This window comes from Typopeltis vanoorti, chromosome 6 (genome assembly GCF_054136105.1).
Source record: "Typopeltis vanoorti isolate ZY-2024b chromosome 6, IOZ_Tvanoo_1.0, whole genome shotgun sequence".
Classification (NCBI taxonomy): domain Eukaryota; kingdom Metazoa; phylum Arthropoda; class Arachnida; order Uropygi; family Thelyphonidae; genus Typopeltis; species Typopeltis vanoorti.
The window spans coordinates 101,566,901-101,590,906 of record NC_143554.1 but is presented as its reverse complement, the minus strand read 5'-3'; the positions used below and the strand labels follow the sequence as shown (position 1 = coordinate 101,590,906).

At 34.7% G+C, this 24,006-nt stretch overlaps 1 protein-coding gene across 1 annotated transcript in view; it reads right to left on the bottom strand.

Annotated features, from left to right (window-relative positions):
• Positions 1 to 21,550, bottom strand: part of LOC150105759 (uncharacterized) — a 35,748-nt gene extending 14,198 nt beyond the window's left edge. The window contains exons 1-3 of the mRNA XM_090394340.1: positions 21,371 to 21,550; positions 13,543 to 14,198; positions 3,558 to 3,690 (exon numbers count right to left, since the gene is read on the bottom strand). Of these exons, the coding sequence (XP_090250466.1) occupies positions 3,558 to 3,690; positions 13,543 to 14,198; positions 21,371 to 21,538 (957 nt within the window). The 5' untranslated portion in view covers positions 21,539 to 21,550. The remainder of the gene's footprint in view (positions 1 to 3,557; positions 3,691 to 13,542; positions 14,199 to 21,370) is intronic.
• Positions 21,551 to 24,006: the final 2,456 nt, after the last annotated feature.

Below are 24,006 nucleotides of genomic sequence, written 5' to 3'. Positions count from 1 at the left end.
ACCTCTTAAAGACCAAACATGGAACTTTTTCAAAGCACATCAATCCTCCAAATAACATGCCTATAGTCTCATACTGGTGTTGAAATCCATCTCTCTCTGCTAAAGACAATCACAAACATCCATGCCCAAAGTGATATTCAAACCCACAGCAACTAAGCCAACTAGGCAGATAAATATTAAACAGCAATACAGCACACTTTTACAAATGAATGAAGCAAACAAATCTTTATCATGATGAACGTGCCCAGACTTTTGAGAAAGATATGCTCACCTGAATCTAAATTTAATGGATCTTGTGGAAAACAAGTTTAACATTTTGAAACAAAAGCTGATTAAAATTTCAGAAATCCAGAATCCCCCAAATTTGGATAAGTTTTTCAAGTTTTACTGTATGCTATTAGTATATGACTGTCTTTACACTTATGACTTATCTCCAGTTCCCCAATCCTTCTTTGACTTGCTCTTCAACAAATACTTTGCATAGCATTTTTCTGGAGTGCATAAAAAATTTCCCTCCTTCCTGTATGTCTCATTTTTTTTTTAATATTATACACAAAAGGCTGAAAGGCCTATAGTAAAATGTCATGTGAGAGCTGGGATCAAGAACCTCCACTGAAGGATGATATGGAGAGCAGTGTTTAGGGCATATTGTAGATATGATCTTGAAACTTGAGATATTTGGTCACTGCAAAGTTTGTTGTACAAGTGGAGAGTGCTAGCAACAAAACTGTGGATGGGGTTTGAAGTCAGTGAAAGAAGGTCATTTATGTACGTGATGAAGAAGACGGTTAAAATAACAGAGTCCTAAAACATACTTGCATTAGTCAGAAAATCTGAAGAAAGAAAGGAAACATTTCTACGATTACAAAGGGAGAGAGGCAGACCATAAGGTGCTAATTTGCTGAGAAGTCCTTAATACCAGACCCTATAATAATAATTATTATTTAAGCCTCCAAGGAGTCAAAAGACTCATCGCAGGAGGTCCTTCTTAGGAAACACAAGTCTATCAAGACTCATCATGGGAGGTCCCTCCTAGGAAACACAAAGTCTATCATACCATTTCTTAAACTCATTGACTGTTTTCGCTCTCACCACTCTATCAGGCAATGCATTCCACGGTTCAACCACCATCCATGCAAAGAAACCACTCCTCACCCTCTTGCTCACAGTTTCCTTTCGTAACTTCCAGGGTTGGCCCCTTGTCATGGAAATGTAGTATAAAAGCACAGGTTTCTCTAAACCTCTCTTTCACGTGTCCAAAGGTGAAATAAGCAAGGAGATGTGAATTTTGATTAGCAAAATCCATGTTCGTGGTCAATGATTACCCAGGTGCCGTCGAAGAAGTGGACCATTGATGACCTCGATTAGATAATCTCAAAAGATTTAGACAGCAGTGAAGTGTGAGCAATAGGTCGATAGTTTGATGGTACACTTATCAATAATAGCGCTTAAGGTCATATGCCATATTAGATAGTATGAAAATATAATAAGTAAATGTTAACAGACCTAAAATACCATCAGAACATTCAAGTTCTGATGGTATTTTAGGTTAATCCTCTTTATGCTATGTTTTAAATTATTTAAAATATTAAAAACATAATTTTTAAATTGCATACTGTAGATGCAAAACCTGTAACTCACCTCCTGTCATGTACAATCAACATTTCCTGAGCAACTTTAGCTGCAGCATAAGCACCTAAAGACAGGACTATAAGACTACTGCTGGATAGTGATCATAGGTGGATAAGCCTGATAGATTTGCCTAAATTCTCAATGCATACAAACCAGTGACTAAAATTTTGCATGTCACAGAGCTGAGTACTTGGCTTTTTTGTTTGAAATGTCCTCTAAATACTTACTGATTAGCATGAGATACATACATAGCTAAGTAAGTGACCAATTATGTTAAGTACCTATCAAACAATTTATCGAAATTTTAGATAGAAACTCAAACTAAAATTTTTGCGTAAGTATCAAAGGAATCTGACCAACTTCCAGCCAAATTAATGAGGTCAATAAGCTGAATGATAACATCCCCAGCTGGGACAAAGACTTAAAGGGGAAAAAAAACTTAAAATTTCAATATGTTCATCTACCCCAGGAACCACAAGTCAGTTATTCCATTAACTTATTCCAGTAATAGACTGCATCAGCTGCCCTATGTATAAAGTTTCTAAATACTTGTCTATGTTATTATCTTTCTTTATTGGAAAATCTGCTTCTCATATCAAGAACTCCTTAGATTTTAAAACAAAAATTTGTAATCTTCATTTAGAATCTTCAGATATTATGATTAGTCTTAATGTGGTATCTCTTTTCATGAACATTCCTTTGAGAGATACTATTAATTTACTTAAACAAGATTTTTCTCTGGACATTATCAAACTTTTTGACTTTGTAATCCACTTTGGTTACTTCAGTCTATAAGCTAAATTATATCAAAAGATTGAAAGTACAGCCATGGGTAATCCTCTTCTACTCTTGCCAATTATTATATGGAACAGTTTGAAGATAGTCTCCTTAAAGACATTTCTCCTAAACCTGCAGTATGGTACAGATATATGGATGATATTCTTACAATATGGAATGGTTCTCCATCAGATTTAAAACTATTTGTCTCAAAAATAAATATGCTTCATCCTAAAGTCATGCTACTTCTCATCAACATCTGAGTAAAAAAGTTGGAATAATATATGTTCTGCCAAAGACCTTCTACAGCAAGACTTCAATTATATCAAATTCTACATGAAAAATGGTTTTTGATGAGTCTTTTATTAAGAAAGCTTTTAACAGCTTTAAGGTACCAGTTTCTAGATCTCCTGAAGATATCTCTAGGATTCCATTTCTGTATAATAAAGACTTTCTGAACATACTGCTAAAATTCTAAGACCTCTTAATATTGCAGTGTTCTTTCATCCTGTCAGGAAGATTTCTACTTTCCTTTCATTACCTGAAGACAAACTTTCTACTCTGCTTTCAAGGTGTCTACCAGATCTGCAGCCATCCATTATGAGAAACATAAATTGTATATCCAGTATCAGGAACCTAAGCAGTTCATGATAATGGGTAGAGATAAAAGTAGATTCCTTGTAGAGCAGGCATACAAAAGAGAGCTGTGAGGCCTTTCTAAACTAACTGAACTTAAACAGATCTGATGGCCCTTTATCCCCTTTATGGAAAACATTCTTTCAATCTTCTGTAAATTCCTGATTATCTTATTATTTTTTTTTTAAATAAGGAATTTACTGGACATTATCAAAAGAAAATTTTACATTCATCTTATTTCCACATATTCTTGACCTTTCATCTTTAATTTCTACAAACATGAATGCTTACATACTTATTTTGAAGCAGTTATCAACAATTTAGTTTGAAAACAATTTTAATTAAAAGATTTAAAATTATTATTTTTTAATTTAAAATATTGGCATTTTTGCATTAGCCCTAAATAATATGGGGTAAGTGAAGTAAATGAGACATAGTATAGCACTAAGTGAAATATATACTCTCAATCAGCTACTGATTACAATTCTTGAGAGAGAGAAAGAGATAATTACCTTAGCCATATCACAAACTGTCACATACTTATTTAATGGCACAAGATCAAATGAGTAAACTTTTCTTTGTGGAAATGCAAAAGCTATATGTGCATCTCCACAACCAAAATCAGCTATCACGTGCAAATTTGGCCTGTAAAGAAAATATAAGTTATTTCTGCTACTATATTAATAAACAAATAAACAACAAAGCAACATATGGCTAAAAGATTATACAGATTAAGAAATCAACTTAGCAGGTAAAAAACAGATACGTTTTATCTATTACTAAGGGAAAAGGAGCTAGCATGCTAATGGTATGCATAAACATGACTTTTGTTTTGCAGACTGGATTTAAAAAAAAAAATCAAATATCTGCTTGGAAACACTGATTACACTATGCAAACAAAGTTATTTTATTATTTTTTCAACAGTATTAACATCATTAGGGCAAAAACTATGAATTTATTAAGACTTCTGATATGCCACTGGATTCAAAGCAACAACTCTGAAGCACAAAACACTATAACAGTATATAAGGAAATAATTTCAATTCTAAAAAAAAAAGAAAGCCAACATCCCAGAATCCTATAGTCTGGCCTTTCCAGACATTTTAATCACGACTTTCTACATGGGTACATTCCCAAACTTTCTCATCATCTACCCCACAGATACATCCAGCATGGTATTATAAAAACTCTTTGTTAGCAAAGCCATTAACTCTATACTAAACAACACTTCCCTCACACTCTCCTATCCAATGACTACAATTCCAACACTACTACTTCTTCCTAACATGGAATTTAGGCCATGTGGCCTGTTCCGGTCTCGTGCCATCTCTTTCTTGGTCTTCCAATTCTTCTTTTTTCACTGATTTTGTATCTGTATAATATTTTTGGTAGTCTGCTGTTGTCCATTCGATTTAAATTTTCTAGCCATTTTTGTTTATACTGTCTTATGTAGTAATTAATTGGTTTTATTTTCAGGGATTGTAAGATTTCTTCATTTGTTTTGTGGTCCCACTTAGTATATCCAGCTGTTTTTCTGAGGAGCTTCATTTCTGCTGTTTGAATTCGTTTTTCATCTTTCCTTTTCATGGTCCATGTTTCACTTCCGTATAGTAGAGTTGGTTTTGACAAGACATTATATATAGTCTGATTCTAGTGTGTTTTTGTACCAGGGATGGTTTAAATATATTATTTATTATGCCATTTACTTTGACAAAGTTTGATATTTTAGTGTCTATGTCTTTTTCTTCTTCGTATGATAGATCACATCCCAAGTATCTGAAAGTGTTTACTTGTTCTAGTATTTTATTATCTATCACTATTTTACTTCTTATTGGGTTTTCTCCTTTGAATGCCATTATTTTTGTTTTTTCTTTGGATATTGTCATATTATATTGCTTTGAGATATCATTTAATGATCTTTGTAAGTCATCTTCTGATGTAGCTAATACTATTTGATCATCTGCAAATAGTAGTGTATCTATCTTCATTTGCGGGGTCATTTGTATACCAAATGGGTTATGCTGTTTCCAGATTGTTAATATTTCATGAATATATATATTGAAAAGCAGAGGTGAGAGAGTACATCCTTGTCGTACTCCTCTTGATATATCTTTCCATTCTGAGGTGTGTTCTAATTTAACTGCTATTTTATTTCCTGTATATATTTCTTGAATAGATTGTAAAAGTTGGTTTGGTATGTTTAAATCGGTTAATATTTTAAACAATTTTTGTCTACTAATTTTGTCAAAGGCTTTTTCATAATCAATAAAGGCCACGTGTGTTTCTTTTTGAAATTCTCTTCTCTTTTCTATTAATAACTTTAAAGTAAAAATTGGATCTATGCAGGATCAGCCTTTTCAGAAACCATTTTGTTCTTCTAGTAATTTGTTTTCTACAATGCTGCTTAGTTTCTCTTTTAATATTCCTGCATATATTTTATATCCTGTATTCAGCAGGCTAATTCCCCTATAATTATTGCAATTGTCTTTATTTCCTTTTTTATCGATTGGAATAACCAGTGCTTTTTTCCGAGAGTTAGGGGTTTTTCCGGACATCCAAACCATATTAAAAAATTTCATAAGTCTTTCATTAAATTTTTCACCTGCATTTTTGTATAGTTCTATATTTATATTGTCTTCTCCTGGCGTTTTCCTATTTTTCATCTTCTTTATTATATTTTTCAGTTCTAACATTGTGATATTTTCTATTAGGTCATTCTTTGTCTTATAAAATTTTAATTCATTGTTCTCATCTGTCCAGAGATTTTGGAAATAGGTCACCCATTTTTCTAAATCTATTGTTTGTAGTTTTATCTTTTCTTTTATTTCTTTATTCATGTATTTTATTACTTTATAGGTTTTGGGTTGTGGCTTAAATAAATCCTTTTCTAGTTCTGTTACGAAACTGTTCCATCTTTCTCTATGTTTTTTCCTTACTTCTCATTTTGCAATTGCACTATTTCTTTTATACTCTATTTCTGCTTCTATTGTTTTGGAATTTAGCCATTTCTGGTAACTGTCCTTTTTGGTTTTTATTATATTTTCTATTTCTTTGTTCCAGTCTCATAGTCCTCTTTTTCTAATCCATTTGTGCTTTATTCCTAAGGTTTCTGTTGCTGCTTTTGTGAGAATTTGTTTCAAATTTTCCCATTCATCTTCTATGTCACTTGATTCATGTGTGGTTTCTGTTTTTAAGTTTGTGCATTTTTGATATTGTAGTCTAACTTGAGGATCCTGTAATGAAGAAATTTTGTAGCTTGGCTGGTAAGAATTTTCAATTCTATGTGTTTTTAGCCACTTTGGTTTAAATCGAATTTTTGCTGATACCATATAATGATCAGAGTTTAATTCAAAGCCTCAATATGCTCTTACGTCTAAAATTAACTCCGCTAATTTAAAATTTATGATAACGTAGTCAATTACTGATTTGTATCCTCTGGCTGACCAAGTATATTTATGTATTTCCTTGTGTTTAAACATTGAATTCATTATTCTCATATTATTATAAATGACAAAATCGCGCAATCTACGACCATTTTGATTACATGTATCTTCGCCAAATTTACCTATGTTTGTTTTGTATTTTTTGTTTCCTATTCTGACATTTAAGTCTCCTGCTAGCAGTAAATAGTCAGTTTTGTTTGTTTTATCTATGGCATTCTCTAATTCTTTATTAAAATATATTACTGTCTTCTTCTTTTCCCTCTTCTGGTGCATATGCACCAATTATTGTTATGTGGCCTCTTAATGTCTGTCTTGAGTCTAATTTCTATTAGTCTTTCATTCAAATAGTTGTAATATACAATATTGTTCTTTAGGGATTTATGTACCATAATCATTATACCTGCTTTTGCTCTTTCTTCTTTTTTTTACCCCACTATAAATTTGTATATAGTTGTTTGTTTCTTTTGTACCTTTTTGTTTTTTCTTTGTTTCTGTTACTATACATATCTTTATGTTAGCTGGGTTTAGTTGTTTATCAAGTTCTTCTTCTTTCTGATCCTGACAGCCTCTATCTGGCCTATTCTTCACCAAGCTTCCCTTCCACAATCCTTCTCAGCTGTTTTTCAAGTATAATTGTATAAATCTTACCAGAAACATTCAGTAGCGAAATACGTCTGTAATTCACACATTCAGTTTTATTTCCCTTTTTTGTATTGGTACTATAAGAGCTCTACTCCAATCATCTGGAATTCATCCCTCTGTCCAGGCCTTCTGAACTAAGCAGTGCAGCCACTGCAAGACTTTTATACCTCATTACTTGAGCATTTCTGGTCAAATATCATCTACTCCATGCTGCCTTTCCACATTTCAGGCTTTTGATGGCTTTCTACTTCAAGTATGGATATGTATTCCTCATGAGTGTTTTTTACCACTGTGTTGTCACTGTTTCGTTTAGCAATTTTTCTAAGTAATTACTCCATTTTCATGTCACCTTTATCATCTCTAATTCCTTTTACAACACTCTTTGCTTCATTTCTGAGCTTTTTCAACAGCCTCCAGAATATTTTGGCACCTTTCTTATATTTATTTTCTATGGTCATGCCAGAATATTTTGTCACCTTCCTTATATTTATTTTCTATGTTCATGCCAAAGTCTTCCTATGACTTTTGTTTAGCTAGTTTTACACAGTGTATACCTTTCTTAGATTTGTCTCTGTATTCTCTAAGAGCATAAGATGACTTATTCACCAGGAACTTTCAATATGATTTCTTCTTTTCCATCACTGCCTCTTTAACTTCCTGTGTCCACCATGGAATTCTGATTTTTCTATTCTTGCAGATAACCTCACCACATGCCTCTCTGGCTGAATCAATCAATGTTTTCTTCAGGGCTTGCCACTGAATCTCCAAAGTTTGGTTCCTGTTCTCAAACTCCTTCATTTTTTCTTGAATATTGTGTGTGTATTTTAGTTTACAGTTCACATCTGAGAGCTGCTCAATTTTTATTCGCTTTAAAACTTTCTTACATGTTCTTCTTTGCAATATGAAATTCAGTTTTATCCTGCTCAAGACTAAATGGTGATCACTCCCCATTTCAAATCCTCTGTACTCTCTAGTATCCTTCACCAGTGAGAAAATATCCCTATCAACAATAAGATAGTCAGTGAGACTTTTCTTATTCCTTGCCTCTTCTCTTGATGTGAATTTATGCACATTTTTATGTTGGAATATTGTGTTAGTTATAACCAGTCAATGTTCTGAGCAGAAATCCAACAGATATTTGCCATTATTATTAGCTTTGCTCTTTTCTACAAATTTTCCCAAAATATTTCTGTATGTCTGACAATCATTTCCTACTCTGCTATTAGATACCCAACAAAGGACCAACTTATCCTTTTTCACTGTGTCAGTTGCTCTCTCTCTCTCTAAAGCATCAAAAAATTCTTCCATTTCTTCCTTAGTAGAACCTTTTGTGGGAGGGGGGACCATAAGCACAAATAAGTCTCACTGTCCAGTTCCCCATTCTGATATTTGCTTTGCCCACATCACTCTACTTTATATTGCCTGCCATTCAAGAAGATTAGCCTCGTATTAGTGTTGAATACTATAGCTACTCCTTCTTTTCCCTGATTGTTATTGCCTGAATAAAACATTTTGTATTTATTGCTTAGAAAGATCTTACCAGTTTTTGTCTTTTTTTGTTTCGGTCACCCCTATTATATCGATCTGGTACTTTATCCAATTCAGTCAGCTACATTTCTTTGCCATTCAGGCTTCTTATGTTGATAGCACCGATCTTGAACTCTGGTGATGTTGAGTTGGGGTGTGTTTCAGGATTTGTTCCAGTAGCTGACTTTTTGCTGTTCACCCTAGTTCCCTGGCGAAAACAATGGCAACCTTGTTTAACCGGGTAATGCCCCAGCCAGCATGAAATTCTGTCATGTTGTACCATCATTTTATTTGTGGTTTAAGCCAATAAGAATACAATTTGGTCGGCTAAATCCCAAATTGCCAGCCCATCCTCATTTGTTCATTATCCAGGTTGATACTATAAGCTTATTCAAATCATTCTGCAGGTATTGCATGTCACTTGCATTCCTGATTACCCTGCCTGTCTCTTTGCATTATCATCATCAGAAAATAGCTGTATGTCTTCTGTCAAATTTTTCCCAATACCATTAATGTAAAGAATGAATAACAGTCCAGGGACTGATCTCTGATGTATGTCACTGATAATTAAATTTTGCATAATCACATCTCTATATATCATTTTTTTTTTTTTAATATCTGTCAGTCAACCAGCCTCTTATCCAAGGCAGTAGTTTATAATCCAATCCCATATCCTCCAATTTATGCAACAGCCTTCCATGCTATATTCTATCAAAAGCTTTGACAATGTTGAAAAGTTGCATGATGCATGACCTATGACTGAGCAACTGCAGTGACTGCCAATATATGATACTCGTGATCTCCTCTGGCCCGGCTCGGGCAAATGAAGTAGCTCTCAGTCCGCCTTGTGTTCACAGCAGCCATGATTCCTGAGAGCTGTAGGATATTCCCACCTTATGTGACCGCTAATTCATACGTAGTATAGAAATAGAAGACATGATACAACATAAATAAAAAAGAATTTTAATTAGGAAAAGATTTTTGGAAAATTTTCTAGTGTTTTTTTTTACCCTTTTTCTCTGGGAGAGAAAAAGGGAAAAAAAAAACTAGCAGGGCTCCTGGGTGCACCACTGATGTATTTTTTAATACTTCCCATGCATTACTAATATCCTTACCATCTGGCAACCCATGCCATTAGACATGAACCCAATATTCTCCTGAATTAGTCATAATTTCCTTCTTTGTAGTTCAGCATGTAATCTTTTCTGAATGAAACATCCATATACTTAGCCACTTCCGAGATCGGTACAGCATGATAACTGTAACTAACAGGAAGCCGAACAGCTGCGTGTTTAACTAAAACCCCCTCTGAGACTATAATGGTTTCCTCATCCCAATTAGAAACATTATCTATGAGTGTGTTTAATTTCCTAGCAGGTCTCATATCTGATACAGTGGTGTCTGCTTACCTTGATTAACTGAGACAAAAAAAATGTCATGATCAGCAAGCAATAAGGACTAGTTTTTTTTTTTTATTTTTTTTTTTTATATCTAAATCATTCATGTTATTATTGTAAAGAATATTGTAAAAAAAAGTGTTCATGATCTTTCCTTTAACAAGAAAATATGTAAGTACAAATAAATGCAACTGTAAATTATGCTTTAATAAAAAAAATTGAAAATTTTACAATAACTTAAATGTAAATATTTTTAAGAAAGATGCTCATAAATAAAAATTAATTAAATACTTATAAACACAACTATTCATTGCGTTTTAATTTTTGAAAAAAACTTGCATTAAACAAAAAATTTAAGTGAAATTCAGCTTGTTCAAGGATATGAAGTTCCATCTTCCCTTTTGTATTTAGGCTAAATAGCCTGTCATAGCAAAGTAACTTGACTTCTTAGAAACTTAATACTGCATAGGATAGGGTGGTTCATCCTATCTACATTGTCTTCTATGGCTCTAAATTGTGCATGTTCTTTTGGACAGTTAGCATGCTTTACTGGATGAAAAACCCAAATTTCTGGGAGGAAAAAACCTGCCACCACCTTATGAGAAATTCTTCGCATCCCAGACTGGATTAGAACCCAGTTCTCTCCAACCACATAGCTTCATCTATACTGAATGAGCTATCGAAGCTCCTATAAAGTTTTGTATTCAGATCTGTAAATGTTTAGATTCACTATTTTTTTTCCCCTTTGTTTGAAGCAGAATCATTAGTATCACTTTTTTTAGTTATTGGCACACAATAACTAGGTAAACAATTTGCTAATTCAGAAAATTATAACTGAATCACTAAAATTTGTTTTTTATAATAAACTCATGCTTGATACATGATGACCACACAGAATATTTTGTTGCACATCTTTTTCACTTTGGTGTTATCTCCCCCCTTTTTTTTTTTTTATGCGATTCTCTCTCATGAAAGATTGTAAACCTATAATACAGCAGGATTAGAGGTTTACAGTTTCTAGTATGTAAGCTAAAGAATTTTTCCATTTTTTATTAATATTATATTTTTTGCATTTTTATTTTATTTTTTTTTTCAAATAATCTGGAAGCTCTCCTCTAGAGGCAATACAACAGGGCTATTTCGAGCCATGTCTCACATTGGGAGATGAACTTGATCTCCCACCTAAAGACAATCAAAAACATCCATGCCCAAGGTGGGATTCAAACCCACAGGCTGGTAAACAGATATACTAATCACTCGACCAACAAAGCTAGCCTGTGCAATACATCTTGCAATCTTACATAAAATGAGATGAAAGTTGAAAATATGTTCTCTCTTACTAACTGGAAACAAAAACAAATCTATGGAAAAATGAAGAAAAAAAAAAGCATCAAAAATTTGCTGAGCATGAAATACTGATTGCACATTTCTGTTTAATATTTTATGGCATAACATCTTGTGAGTTTAATGCTTTATTCCAAAGAACACACTTGCCAATAATCAGCTATATCCCATTTTACTTATTTATCCTGGAGAGCAGGGAGAAATCGCATCTCAGAAAACACCAATCGAGCAGATTTGACCATGTTTTTTTTTCTTTTTTTTTTTTTTTGATATGTTCAATAATGAAAACTTAACATTGGGCTGGCCATTAATTCAACTATTATCGTTTTCTGAACCACCTCACTCACTCATCTCGAGTCTGAGCAATATTAGCCTCCTATTTTGCAAATATGCTGTTGCTACTCACTTCATAACCCTCAAGAGTAGTTATGTTGTAGAATGTTCAATGAACTTTTTTAAAGTACACTCATCCAAACATTAAGAAAAAAAAATTGCATTAATACAGAATGGGAAAACTGTTCTTTGATTACAATTACACTGTTGTTCAAAATTACAGTAAGGCCAAGAAGTGTCTAGAAGTAAAATAACCATGAAATATCTATCCAATATTTAACTTAGATTAGATACCTAGATGGAATTCAAACTTTGGTATTCATGAGTCTGCTGACTCCATGGAGAGTGTAATAATAATAATAATTAACAGACAGATACTGTTCTTCTAAATGCCAACACAACTGAATGGGCCTCCCACGATGAGTCTACTGACTCCATGGAGGTTACTGGAATAATAACAACAATTACGTACTAAGGAAATCCTGTATAAGTGGCCTGTAGAATTTATGGGAAAATTGGGAAAAAAAAAAAATGTAATCATTCAAGTGAGGTTAGAACTATTAAAAATAAATGGATTAATAATCAAAGAGATGGTAACAATATTTAAAAAGTTTAGCAATTAAAATGAAGGTAACAGATCACAAACAGACAAAATAGCAGTGAAACAAGTTTGGCAACAAGGAAGACAAAAACACATCTTACAACTGGATGGATGTGATGACTGGACACCAAATTTTTAATTTGAAAATTTAAAATAAAGTAATGAATATTAACAGTTCAGGAGTAAACAAATTCCTTTCAAGCATTATATAAGTAATGTATACATGTGCTTGCATCTTTTACAAAATTTGTTTCTTTATGGAGATGAGTAATCATCGAATTTCTGATATGTATCCTTAAGAGGTGTGTGTGGGATACTATGATTACACAACATGATTGACATTATTAACTTCATATCAACAACTTCCCTCAATCTTCTGATGTATTTCTAACTACATCAATCCACCCAGATATTGGTCACCTTCTGGGTCTTTTGGCAGCCATCATACACCTGTTTTGCTAAACCTTTCTTCTGTTAAAGTGAGCATACAAACTTAGAATCTCTGTCCCACATTCAAGAATGTGTGGACAGAGTCATTGGTAAAGAGCTCCAGAAAAGATAAGTGTCATTTTGTGTAGTAATTGAAGATATATATTGTTTATTTTTGATAGCTTAGTGTAACTGCATGATTTTGAAGATTGTTACTAGGTTTGTTATATACTTTTTTTTTATTGAATTTTGAAGCTTGCCTTAAATGAAAAAGAATGGCAGTATGAATGAGATCTGTATGCGATGCTACACAAAAATCAAATGTAATTAACAACATAATAATCAATAATCAACAATATAAACTTTTCAAGACTGGTTTAATGTCACGAGTACATCAAAACTTATGCATTTTGTAATCTGGATGAGCTGTTTCTCAAAGTTAAATATAATGTTTTTTCAAAATTTTGTGCTATAATGTAAAATCTAGAATAACTGACTGAGAAAAAAAAATTATATCTCTCCAAACCATACTTCTGCATTGTCTGAATCTCAGTTAAAATGGTCTAAAACCATTATGCCATTCCGGACTACTGTCACATTCCTAGTGTTCTTCAAGTAGGTTTAATACAGAAGTGGTATATCCACTCATCATAATTGGTTTGAGTCATGTCTAAGAATTTTTGGATATTCCAAATATATACATACATATATATACATATACATACATACATATATATATACACATAAAAATACTAACATTAGACATGAAAGGATACTTACTTTCCTTTGAGATCTTGTATAATTAAGTCTCTTGGATTAACAGGCCACTTTTCCACTTGCTCTTTGTATCCTTCATGATATATGGAAAATTCAGATGGATTATTCTTAAAGAAACACAAAGCATCATTTCCTGTCCCAGTATAAAGTTTCTCATTAATGAAACGAAATCTTGCTGCTTTTAATTTTTTTGTAGCACCTGCATATAAAGACAGATTCTTCTTATGGTTAATTTTGCTTTCTTTTCTCTTTTCAGATGTTGTTTTCAAAAGAAAGTGTTCTTGTGAATTGTCTGATTCTCTGTTATATGGCACTTCATGATCTTTAGTGAAAGTTGGCATGCTTGACTGATCACTGAAATGCTGAGCAGTAACATTTTTTTTTTCTATAACACATGATGGTATGTTCAGGCTTGATGAGTTTAGTTCACTATTACAGTATTTTTTCTTTTTAGGTTTGTTTGTTTTTTTTGAAGCTACATCCAATTTTTCATTATGAAATTGTATGCTATTATTTATGCTTGTACCAGCTTTCCGTTTCTCTTTCTCATTGGTATTCTTATTGGTCCCCAATTTCTTTACTTGAGTCTCATCAGCAGGGACCTCTTCTACTGCACCCACTTTCTTTTTTTTCCTCTTCTTCTTTTTCCTACAAAGTGTCTGAAAACATGAAACTGATAAGTGTTTAAAAAAACAGCATACAAATATATCATACATTAAATGAAGAGAGATCTTGAATGGAATGTTAGCAGAAATATGTGAAAAGAAAGGAGTGCAGTTTGTGAATGTGTGGACAAATGAAACTGAATAAGAGGGATGGAATACATCTGAATGATTTTGGAGTGAGGGATTTGGGAAGGCTGCTGTTGTAGGGAAGCGTAATGAGTAATGCAAGCGAGGTATCAGTAGAAGTTGAAGATGATGTGAATGAGCAGGAGGGTGGACTAGGTGAGATTGATGTGGTTGTGAATGGAGAAGAGTGTGAGAACAGAAAAGCAAGTTGGACAGAGAAAGTGGGTGGGTCAGGGAGGTCACGGGGACATGGAGCCAGGGTACGAGTGAATTCTGAAAGTGGTAATGAACGCACATATATCAGTGGTCAGTGTAGGAATGGAATGGCCAGGAATAAATGAAGGTTGAGTCTAGGAGGTTATGTGGGCCAGAAGATGAGCAAAGAGGAGAAGTCACAGACGGAGGTCAGCATGATTAGGACTGTCTATAGACCAAGAAATGAAATGTTATGTTTATTTACTAATGCTAGGAGTATCAAAAATATGGGAGAGGAAATTGTTGCATTGATTGAGTTTATGTATCCAAAAATAGTTGGAAATAAGTGATACCTGGTTGGATGAAAACGACATCTTGACAGTAATAGAAATGCAGGAATATGATGTTTTTCATGAAGGTAAGAAAGGCAAGAAGGGGGGAGGGGAGGAGGAGTGCTGCTGATGATAGCAGGGGAACTATGTCTGTGCAAGGTTGAGATACAAGGAGAAAGGGGCAGTGATTTTGAAGCAGTATGGTGTGAAGTGGAGGTTAATAGAATAAGATATTCGGTGGGGTGTTGCTACAGGCCAGGGAATGTAGAAGGTGGAGACAAAGAAATATATAGTCAACTTGGCTTAGTGAGCAGGCAAAGGGTGATCATTATGGGTGATTTCAACTATGGCAATATCGATTAGAATGATGAGATAGCATTAGGGAATAAGGAGAATGAATTTCTTGAGTTCTTAAGGAACAACAATCTTAGACAGTACATAGCAGAGGACACATAAGGGTTAAGAGTCTTAGATCAGATTGTCATCAGAGGATGTGATTGTGAATTTCATGTCTAATCTTTTCCTGGTTGGGGGGAGAGTGACCACAAAGTGATCAGATGAGTTGCAGCCAGTCACATGAGAACTTTGGTAAAGAAGGAACATATGTGGAACTACAAGGCTGTTGATTATTTGAAGCTTAGGAGACAACTGAGAGCTTGGAAAGAGAAGTTAAGTGAAAGTATAGACACTGCATGGGTATTGATCAAGAGCTATTTAACAGCAGCAATGTCAGAGTGTATTCCAAAGGTGAAAAGGCTAAGCAATGTAGTAGTAAAATGGATAAATGAAGAAATTAAGCATAAAATCTGGAAGAAGGCACTATGGAGGCAACATAAGATGAATTTAGGTAAAGATCAGTTGCATAAAGAGCAGGCCAGGAAGGTAACTGGTTGGTAAAGGAAGCAAAAGTGAAGTATGAGAAGAAATTAACCAATCAATCTAAGAAAAATCCTAGTAAGTTCTTTTGGTATGTGGCAAGTAGAAGGAAAAATGAGTGTGAGAGGATGATGCTAATTGATAACACTGGCAGATTGGTAACCAATGATATAGTTGAATTATTTAATGATCAGTTTATCACTGTATTTCATATTTCATCATCAGTGTATTTCATATTTCATGTGAAGCTGAAGTGTAGAATGTATGGCAGAGGAGGGCCTGATGGTGAATGAGAAGGACGTATATTAGGAATTAAGTAAACCCAATGTTAATAAGGCAGTATATCACCATGTGTCTTGAGGGAATGCCCTACAGAATAATGGCATCTTCAGCACAACTATTTGACATGAGTCTTGCAACAGGGAGAGTCCCAAGGGATTGGAATGTGGAAAAAATTATTCCATTTCATAAAGGGGAGGAGGGATAAGACTAAAGCTACAATTTATAGGACAATCTGCATGTGTCTGGGGTTGTTGTTAAGGTATTAGAGTTGTTAGTGAGGACTAGGATTCAGAAGTGGATTGATAACAGTATTCTTTATAATGGTCAGCATGGGTTTGTTAGGAAGAGGTCATATTTCAGCAATCTGCTTATGTACTACAACCATAGTGATAACTTCCCACCCAAAAGACAGAGATTTCAGCAAAATAAAAAATAAATAAATAAAAAGTACTGTTTGAAGTCACTACTGCATTTTTCATACTTTCACTATTTCTAAACATAATCTTGGCGCTCTAATAATCTGAGAGATGAGAAATATTCTATAAGGGAGGATGTAAAGGAGTTGTTGGACGAAGCAAAAATGAAGAGTGAGAAGGTGAAGATTGTCTCACACCACACTAGGATAGAGAACAAACTGAAGAGTAGGGCATTGATAGCAAATGAATCAATACATAGGTTGTGCAAAAAGGGTGATGTAGGATTTGTGGTCTGCATTTGACAGAAAGAAGAATTGGTATAATGCTGAAAGGCTGCATCTAAATGATTTGTGTGTGTGTGTGTGTGTGTGTGTGTGTGTGTGTGTGTGTGTGTGTGTGTGTGTGTATAGAGAGAGAGATATGGCTGAAGCATAAATTCAGGAAAACATAAGCAATTAGGGTGAAAGCAGGCAAGCATATGTGAAGGCACCCATGAAGTGAGCGAGTGTGAGAATGACCAAGTGAGGAATCTAGTCTCTCAAGCAAAAATATTGAACAAGGTAGGCAATTCAGGAAGTAAGGATAATTGGGGTCCTAAATGGATGCTGCAGTTCCTATATACTAATAACAGAAATATCAGGAACAAGAAGGGAGGAGTTTTTGGAATTGGTTAGTGCAATTTTGGCAAAAGTTATAGGCATTAGTGAGACTTGACTTGGCTAACAGCACATGATGCAGTCACAGGGATAAAATGTAAAGATTTTATTATTTTCATGGAAGATAGAATGGGAGAGAGGGATTACTGCTGACAGTAGCAGATGAACTGCAGCCAAAAGGAATAGGAAATAGGCAGGAGGGTGGCTGTTCTGTTGAAGTAGTGTGATGTGAGATTGAGGTCAATAACAAAAAATATACAGTTGGTTGTTGCTATAGGCCAAAGGGTTGCAGGGCTGATTAGGAAGACATGCATTGGCAAATTAGTACAATGGGTGCAGGTTGAGTAATTATTATTAGGAGAAACTATGGAAATACAGATTGGAAGGAAATGGAATTTATACACCTACTGAGAGATAATTACTTGAGACGGCATGTAATGGAGGAGACTCGGGGGGGAGACAAAGTATTGGATCTGGTCATAGGATCGGAAGAGCTATCCATAATGAAGGTGGCCACATTGCCTCCGATTGGCAAAAGTGACCATGCAATCTTGACTTGGGAGATTGTAAAGCATGAAGAATATTTTGACAAGAAGAGGTATATGGAAAACTACAAGGTAGGTGATTATGACAAGCTTAGGAAGAAGCTTGAATCTGTGGCATGCATGACACAAAACCTTCAAGGGAAGGATGTTAGTAGTGCATGGGAGACAGTTAAGAGACATCTAGAGGATGTCTCTTAAATTGTATATTGAATTATGATTGTATATCAAATTGAATATTAAATCGTATACAAAAGGTAAAAAGGGTTAATCAGGTAGGAGATGGATAAGTAATATCATTAAGCATGAACTGCAGAAGAAGAAGAAGAACAAGGATCAGGCAAGAAAGGTGACCAGCATAGAAAGGAGAGTGAAATCAGATTACACAAAGAATCTGGCAAGCAGGCCAAAAGAAATCCCAAAGAGTTATTTTGTTATGTGCCAAGTAAGAGGAAGAATGACTATGGAAAATTAACCTTAATGAGTGCTGAAGGTAACAAGGTGACAGAAGCAGATAAAATAATTGAGTTACTGAGTGACAACTTTGCAAAAATATATCATTCACATGAAGTTACTACCGTGACATGTGACAGACTGATATAGAAACAGAGGTGGATGAATTGGAGGTTCTTAGGATATTGCAGAATCTCAACATAAATAGAGCTGTGGGAATAAATGGGATATCAGCTCGGGTTTTGCGAGAATGTATTAGGCAACTGGCAATGCTTCTGACTAGGCTCTTTAATTTGTCTCAGCTAGTAGATGACTGAAAAATGCATGCAGGTTCTAAGACTGCAGTAGCAAATTATAGAGCAATCAGTATCTCAGGAGTGGTGGTAAAAGTACTGGAAGAATTGGTCAAAAAAGAGAATTCAAGAATGGGTAAATAAAGATATGATTCTGTATAAGGAGCAACATGGCTTTGTGAAAGGTCAGTCATGCCTTAGTAATTTACTAACTTTTTGTAATAGAGTGATGACAGTTGAGTTAAATAAAGGAAATGGCTACAATACTGCTGGATTTTGCAAAGACATTTGACAGAATACCACATGAAACTCTGTTAAGCAAATTAGAACAAATAGGGGATGGATATGACAATGATTATATTGATAAGAGTGGCTACTGGACAGATATCAAAAAGTGGTATATAGAGGAGCAGAATCCAGGTGAAAGCAGGTGACTGCAGGGTTCAGTGCTAAGACCACTGCCGTTTAATTTGTACATAAATAATATGGAAAATAAAATGAAAGGGAATATTCAGTTGTTTGCTGATAATGCAAAATTAGGTAAAATAATAGTTAATCAAGGCAATGTGGAAAGCTAGCGATTTAAACAGGCTGTCAGTATGGGCAAAAGATAATGGATATCAGTTTAATGTGGAGAAATGTAAAGTTAGAAGTTAGGAGATGTATATAACTGAGTGCCCACTTTATTAAGAACACCACCCTATTTCCCTAAATAGGAAGGTATTATTCCTAATAAAGTGACTGCTCATGTACATTCAATTAATTTTATTTTTATTAAATGAATAAAATTTTTATTTAATATATACTATCAGGAGCATATACTCCAGGTGGGAAAGCTATGCACTGCACAACTGAAAAAATCATGAAGAAATAATTTTTGAGTATTTGAAATAAATAGTCATGAACTGTTACAAATATCAAGACATTCATTGTATGACTGTAAATCAGATAAGGCAAGCATTGCTGTCAAAGCACACACTGAAAGAACAAAAGATAAGTGGAACTTATGCATCACACATGCTGGCACATTTGCAATGACTGAAAAATGCATGCAGGCTCTCAACAGCACAGGTAGCTTAGTTCTACTCAGTACGTTACAAAGAACAACTGCTTCTCAGCTGAAGCTGAGAAGCAGTTATTCCTTGTGGTTTCTTATTTGATAACTGTGTATTTTTTTGATATTTATTTTTATTCTTTTTGACAATAGGAACTGCTGAAGATATTTTGAATACACTTTTTCAAACTGGGAATATGATGTCCAGTTAAAAATTGTTAAAGATGGTAAACCACGTCCAACAGTTCCAAGTTTACATAGCATTTACATCTCAGAAATGAAGACCTGAAATAATGTCAAAATATAACTTTTTTTTTCTTAAGTAACTTTTTTATATAAAATTTAACGATCATTTCATGATGTTGCCTTATCGCAGCACACCCACTGAAATACTCACCATGCACCACTGATATATACATATACATACACACACACACACACACACACACACACACACACACACAGAAATCTCTCAATTATACAACCACAACAGTGCTGCATAATTTGCTAGTTGGATAACTGGAGGTGAAATTACATGTCCTGATACACTAACTTATTCAAGGATCAGTTAATTGAAGGCTTGTTCATTTAAAAGTCAGATAATTTTGAGATCACTATATATTTCATCATAAATTCCTACTACGTACCCTTGAGTGGTGCTATAATAGTACCACATAATGAAGTTTATATTATTACTAGCTAGTTAGCTATGTATGTATGTATGTGTGTGTGTGTTCATTAATTTTTAGGGAGGAACACTACAAATACAACTACCAGTCTAGGTGGCTATTATATCTGTTATCCCACTACCAGGCTGTAGTTTCAATTTCATTTTGGACATGGGATATTTTGTGAATATTCTTTACGTTAGTGGTTACTTAAACTGGGTTTCATGGTACCCAAGGATTCTGTGAAAACTTATATGGTTCACCATATAAGCAGACATTTATAACTTATAATAGATGTAGCTTATGAAAAAAATCTTCCGTGAATGGAGGGGGAGAAGGGGAATACCATTCTGGCAAAACTGTGTATGAGGATGGTCTTTAATCTTTGTATGGCCTTCACTACGCCATAGTGTATTGGCAATAATATTACTGTAATTATTTATTGAATTAATTTACTGATATGAGTAAACAAGACTTGATTTGATTTTCAAAACAAACAAAAGTTTTTGAATATTTCCTGATTAAAATATTTTGCATGTAATCCATTCACCGTCATGATTTCTTTCAAAATAATTCTTATGAAAAATTTTATAGTGGCATGAAAAACATGCCACATATATGGAACCTTGGTTCCATCTAGGGTACTGTAGTATCCTCTGCATCAGTTACCAATCTGTCATTGACATCAACTAACATCATTCTCCCATAGCATCTCATGCTTTCTTTTGCTTGCCACATATATCAAATGGCAAGCAAAATAAAGAATAAGATGGCTATGGGAGAATGATGCTAGATGATGGCAATGACAGATTAGTAACTGATGCAGAGTATTCAATGAGCAATTCATCAAGGTATCTCATTCCCATCCATGTGACATCATGAGAAGTTCAAGTGGAGAGGAAATGGGAAGGAGGATTGCTGATAAGCGAGTAGGTGGTATATGAGGAATTAAGTAAACTTGATGTTAATAAGGCAATAGGATATGATGACATCAGGACGTGTCTTAAGAGGCATGTCCTGATGTCATGTCCCTGGAAGCTTCCAGGGAGTTAATGGCAGTGTTGGAATAACTGTCTAACAAGAAACCTTGCAATGGCATAAGTCCAACTTTAAAATGAAAGAAAATAACATAATTCCACCAAATGAAGCCATTTATCTGCCTTCAATGCCATGCCGACTATAGCATTATCACCAAGATCTCTCTCTCTCAATATATACGTCCTTGCCAATCAATTTTAATGTATGAGTACACTTAACTTTACATTTTACTTACTATATCGAAAACATCTTTGTACTTTGAAACATCAAAATATTTTGGGTCGGTTAAAATGGACTTAATATTCTTTTTCTCTGACTTGCTTATTTTATCAAACAGATCTGAATGAAGTTTTTCTACGAACGAATCACCATTCCACTCTATAGAGCCTATATCAAAATCCATAACGTGAATGTTACAAACAAACCATGTGGATTACAAGCACAGTAGTTGGTGCGCAGCATGCTACTACAGCGCCATAGCTATAAAGAATATGAGATAAACATGACATACCCAATTTAAAATAAAAGCAGTTATCACGAGTACATTAATACATCATTATTCATCATAATTTGCATTATGAAAGCTCGGCCAACCAACCAACCTAACTGGATAACTCGTCCAAAATTCTGGTTAGGGTTCTAATCCGTTGCGATGGTATCGATGTCCTCCGATTAAAAAGATCTTTTATGCATAGTATTCACATAATAAAAAGTTATGGGGAAAAAAATTGCTTACATTTTTAATTTCTGTGGGACACTACGCTGAGCATGCTGAATGTACAATGATATGCGACCACGAAATTGTAGAGTGCAGCAGCTTGGGACTGAAACTGTGATGTGAGAACAGCATTATAGAGAAGGGCACGTTAGGGAAGGTCTATGTATAAGCTTCTGAAAATTGAGTTTGCATCCGTAGGGCTAGGCCACGAAGAAATATCGTTATAAGTTCGACCCTGGTGCGCCTACAGTTTCAGAGAATTAATACAAATGTTAGAATTTAGGACGTTGAAAGTTTATTTTTCACTTTCTTGATTAGACTATAATAAATTTAGTTTAATCCTTTATCCAAATGTGAGCAAACAAAGTTTGCGCCCGAAAATATCTTCAGGACTGAGGCAAGGTAGTACAACACCGGGAAACTCGGAGCAAAGGTGGACCAAGCTAACATCACTCCTATCTCAGTATCTCCCATAATGCAAAACACATCTCCTTGTGGATATGTATAATGTTAAACATTAAGAGAAGGACCATTACCCGGACCGGTTTCGACCTTTATTGAGGTCTCGTCAGTGGGAGCCAGGCCCAGAAGTGGAGACACCAAGGCAGAAGTATTCAAGAGGTCATATTTACCTATAGGAGCCAAAAGGTGTTCCACCTTATTATTAAATTACTCTGGATTTAGAGAAAGATGTTGAAAGTGTATTTTTCACTTGGTTAGACTATAATAAATTTAGTTTAATATTTGTACTACCTTACCTCAGTCCTGAAGATATTTTCAACGAACTTTGTTTGCTCACACTAGGATATAGGATTCAACTAAATTTATTATAGTCTAACCATGTTGATATGTATTGATATGTATATATCAATATATATATATATTATGTGACACCTCCAGGGAGTCTAAAGACTCATTGAGGGAGGACATGTGCTCTAACGCTCACCATCTCCACCACTCAATCCTCCAATACAACGCCATCTACCGCCCACCACCACTACTTTCACAGACAATCATAAACATCCATGCCCACTGCGGGAATCGAACCCTCAGCCTTTTGGCTGGAGAACGAATACGCTACCCACTCGCCCAACCAGGCCGGTCGGTATTATTATTATTATATTATTATTATTATTATTATCATCATCATCATCATCATCATCATCATCATAAAACCTCCATTGAATCAAGAAATTTATTGTTGAAGGTTTAACTCTCATAGGTGCAAATCACCATACTGTGATTTAAATGAATTCACTTTCCGTACTTACCAACTTTCAGCCAATGCACTCCAATCACCCACCACTTTCCATGCAAAGAACCAACTCCTCAGCCCTTGTTCACACCATTCTTATAAAGTTTCCAGGTATGGTATCTTGTTTTCTCTCTGTCTCCAGCCATTCCATGTAATATCTCATGCACATTAATCTGATAATTATTCCTCACCAACTTATATGTCTTAATTATGTCCTTGTTCCTCGTTTCATCCATCATCCTCTACAATTGCATTCACTTAATCTAACCTCATATTTCACATTCCAGAGACTCCAGAACCGATTTACTCAATGAACACTATCCAACAACTCATCATTGATTTGAAACCCAGTCGACCAATCTGTGCGCAGTAAACTACGTACCACGATTCTTTTCATCACAAGGGGGTCACCTTTTTCTTTGTGAAATCTGACATAGCCTGCCAGAGAATGGTTCATTTAGATTCTCCTGCTTTTAGCCTTGTCTTCCTCAAGTTTCCTTGCCCCATTTAGTAACTTTCATTTGTTGCATTGACGGTCGCGAAACATTAATAACCATTCAGGTCTCTTATTTCTTCCATGAAATTTGACCATCTGCGATCTAGCTATCCAAATATAGTGAGGTTATCTTCCTGGGCGACTTCAACATACAAAATTCCAACTGGCTCCTCTACTCCAACACCACTGAATCAAGCAGGACGAGAAGTAGAGGTTATTGCTATGTAATAACCTCTACCTCTACACAAATTGTACATCTACCCACGCGAACCCCTGATAACCCACATCACTCTCCAAATAATCTGGATCCTGTTTGATCAGCTTTCCTTTCAGATAAACCATAAAGTTACCTTTTCTTTTGGCAACTCAGACCACAATCTCGTGCAACTCTCCTCTCTTACA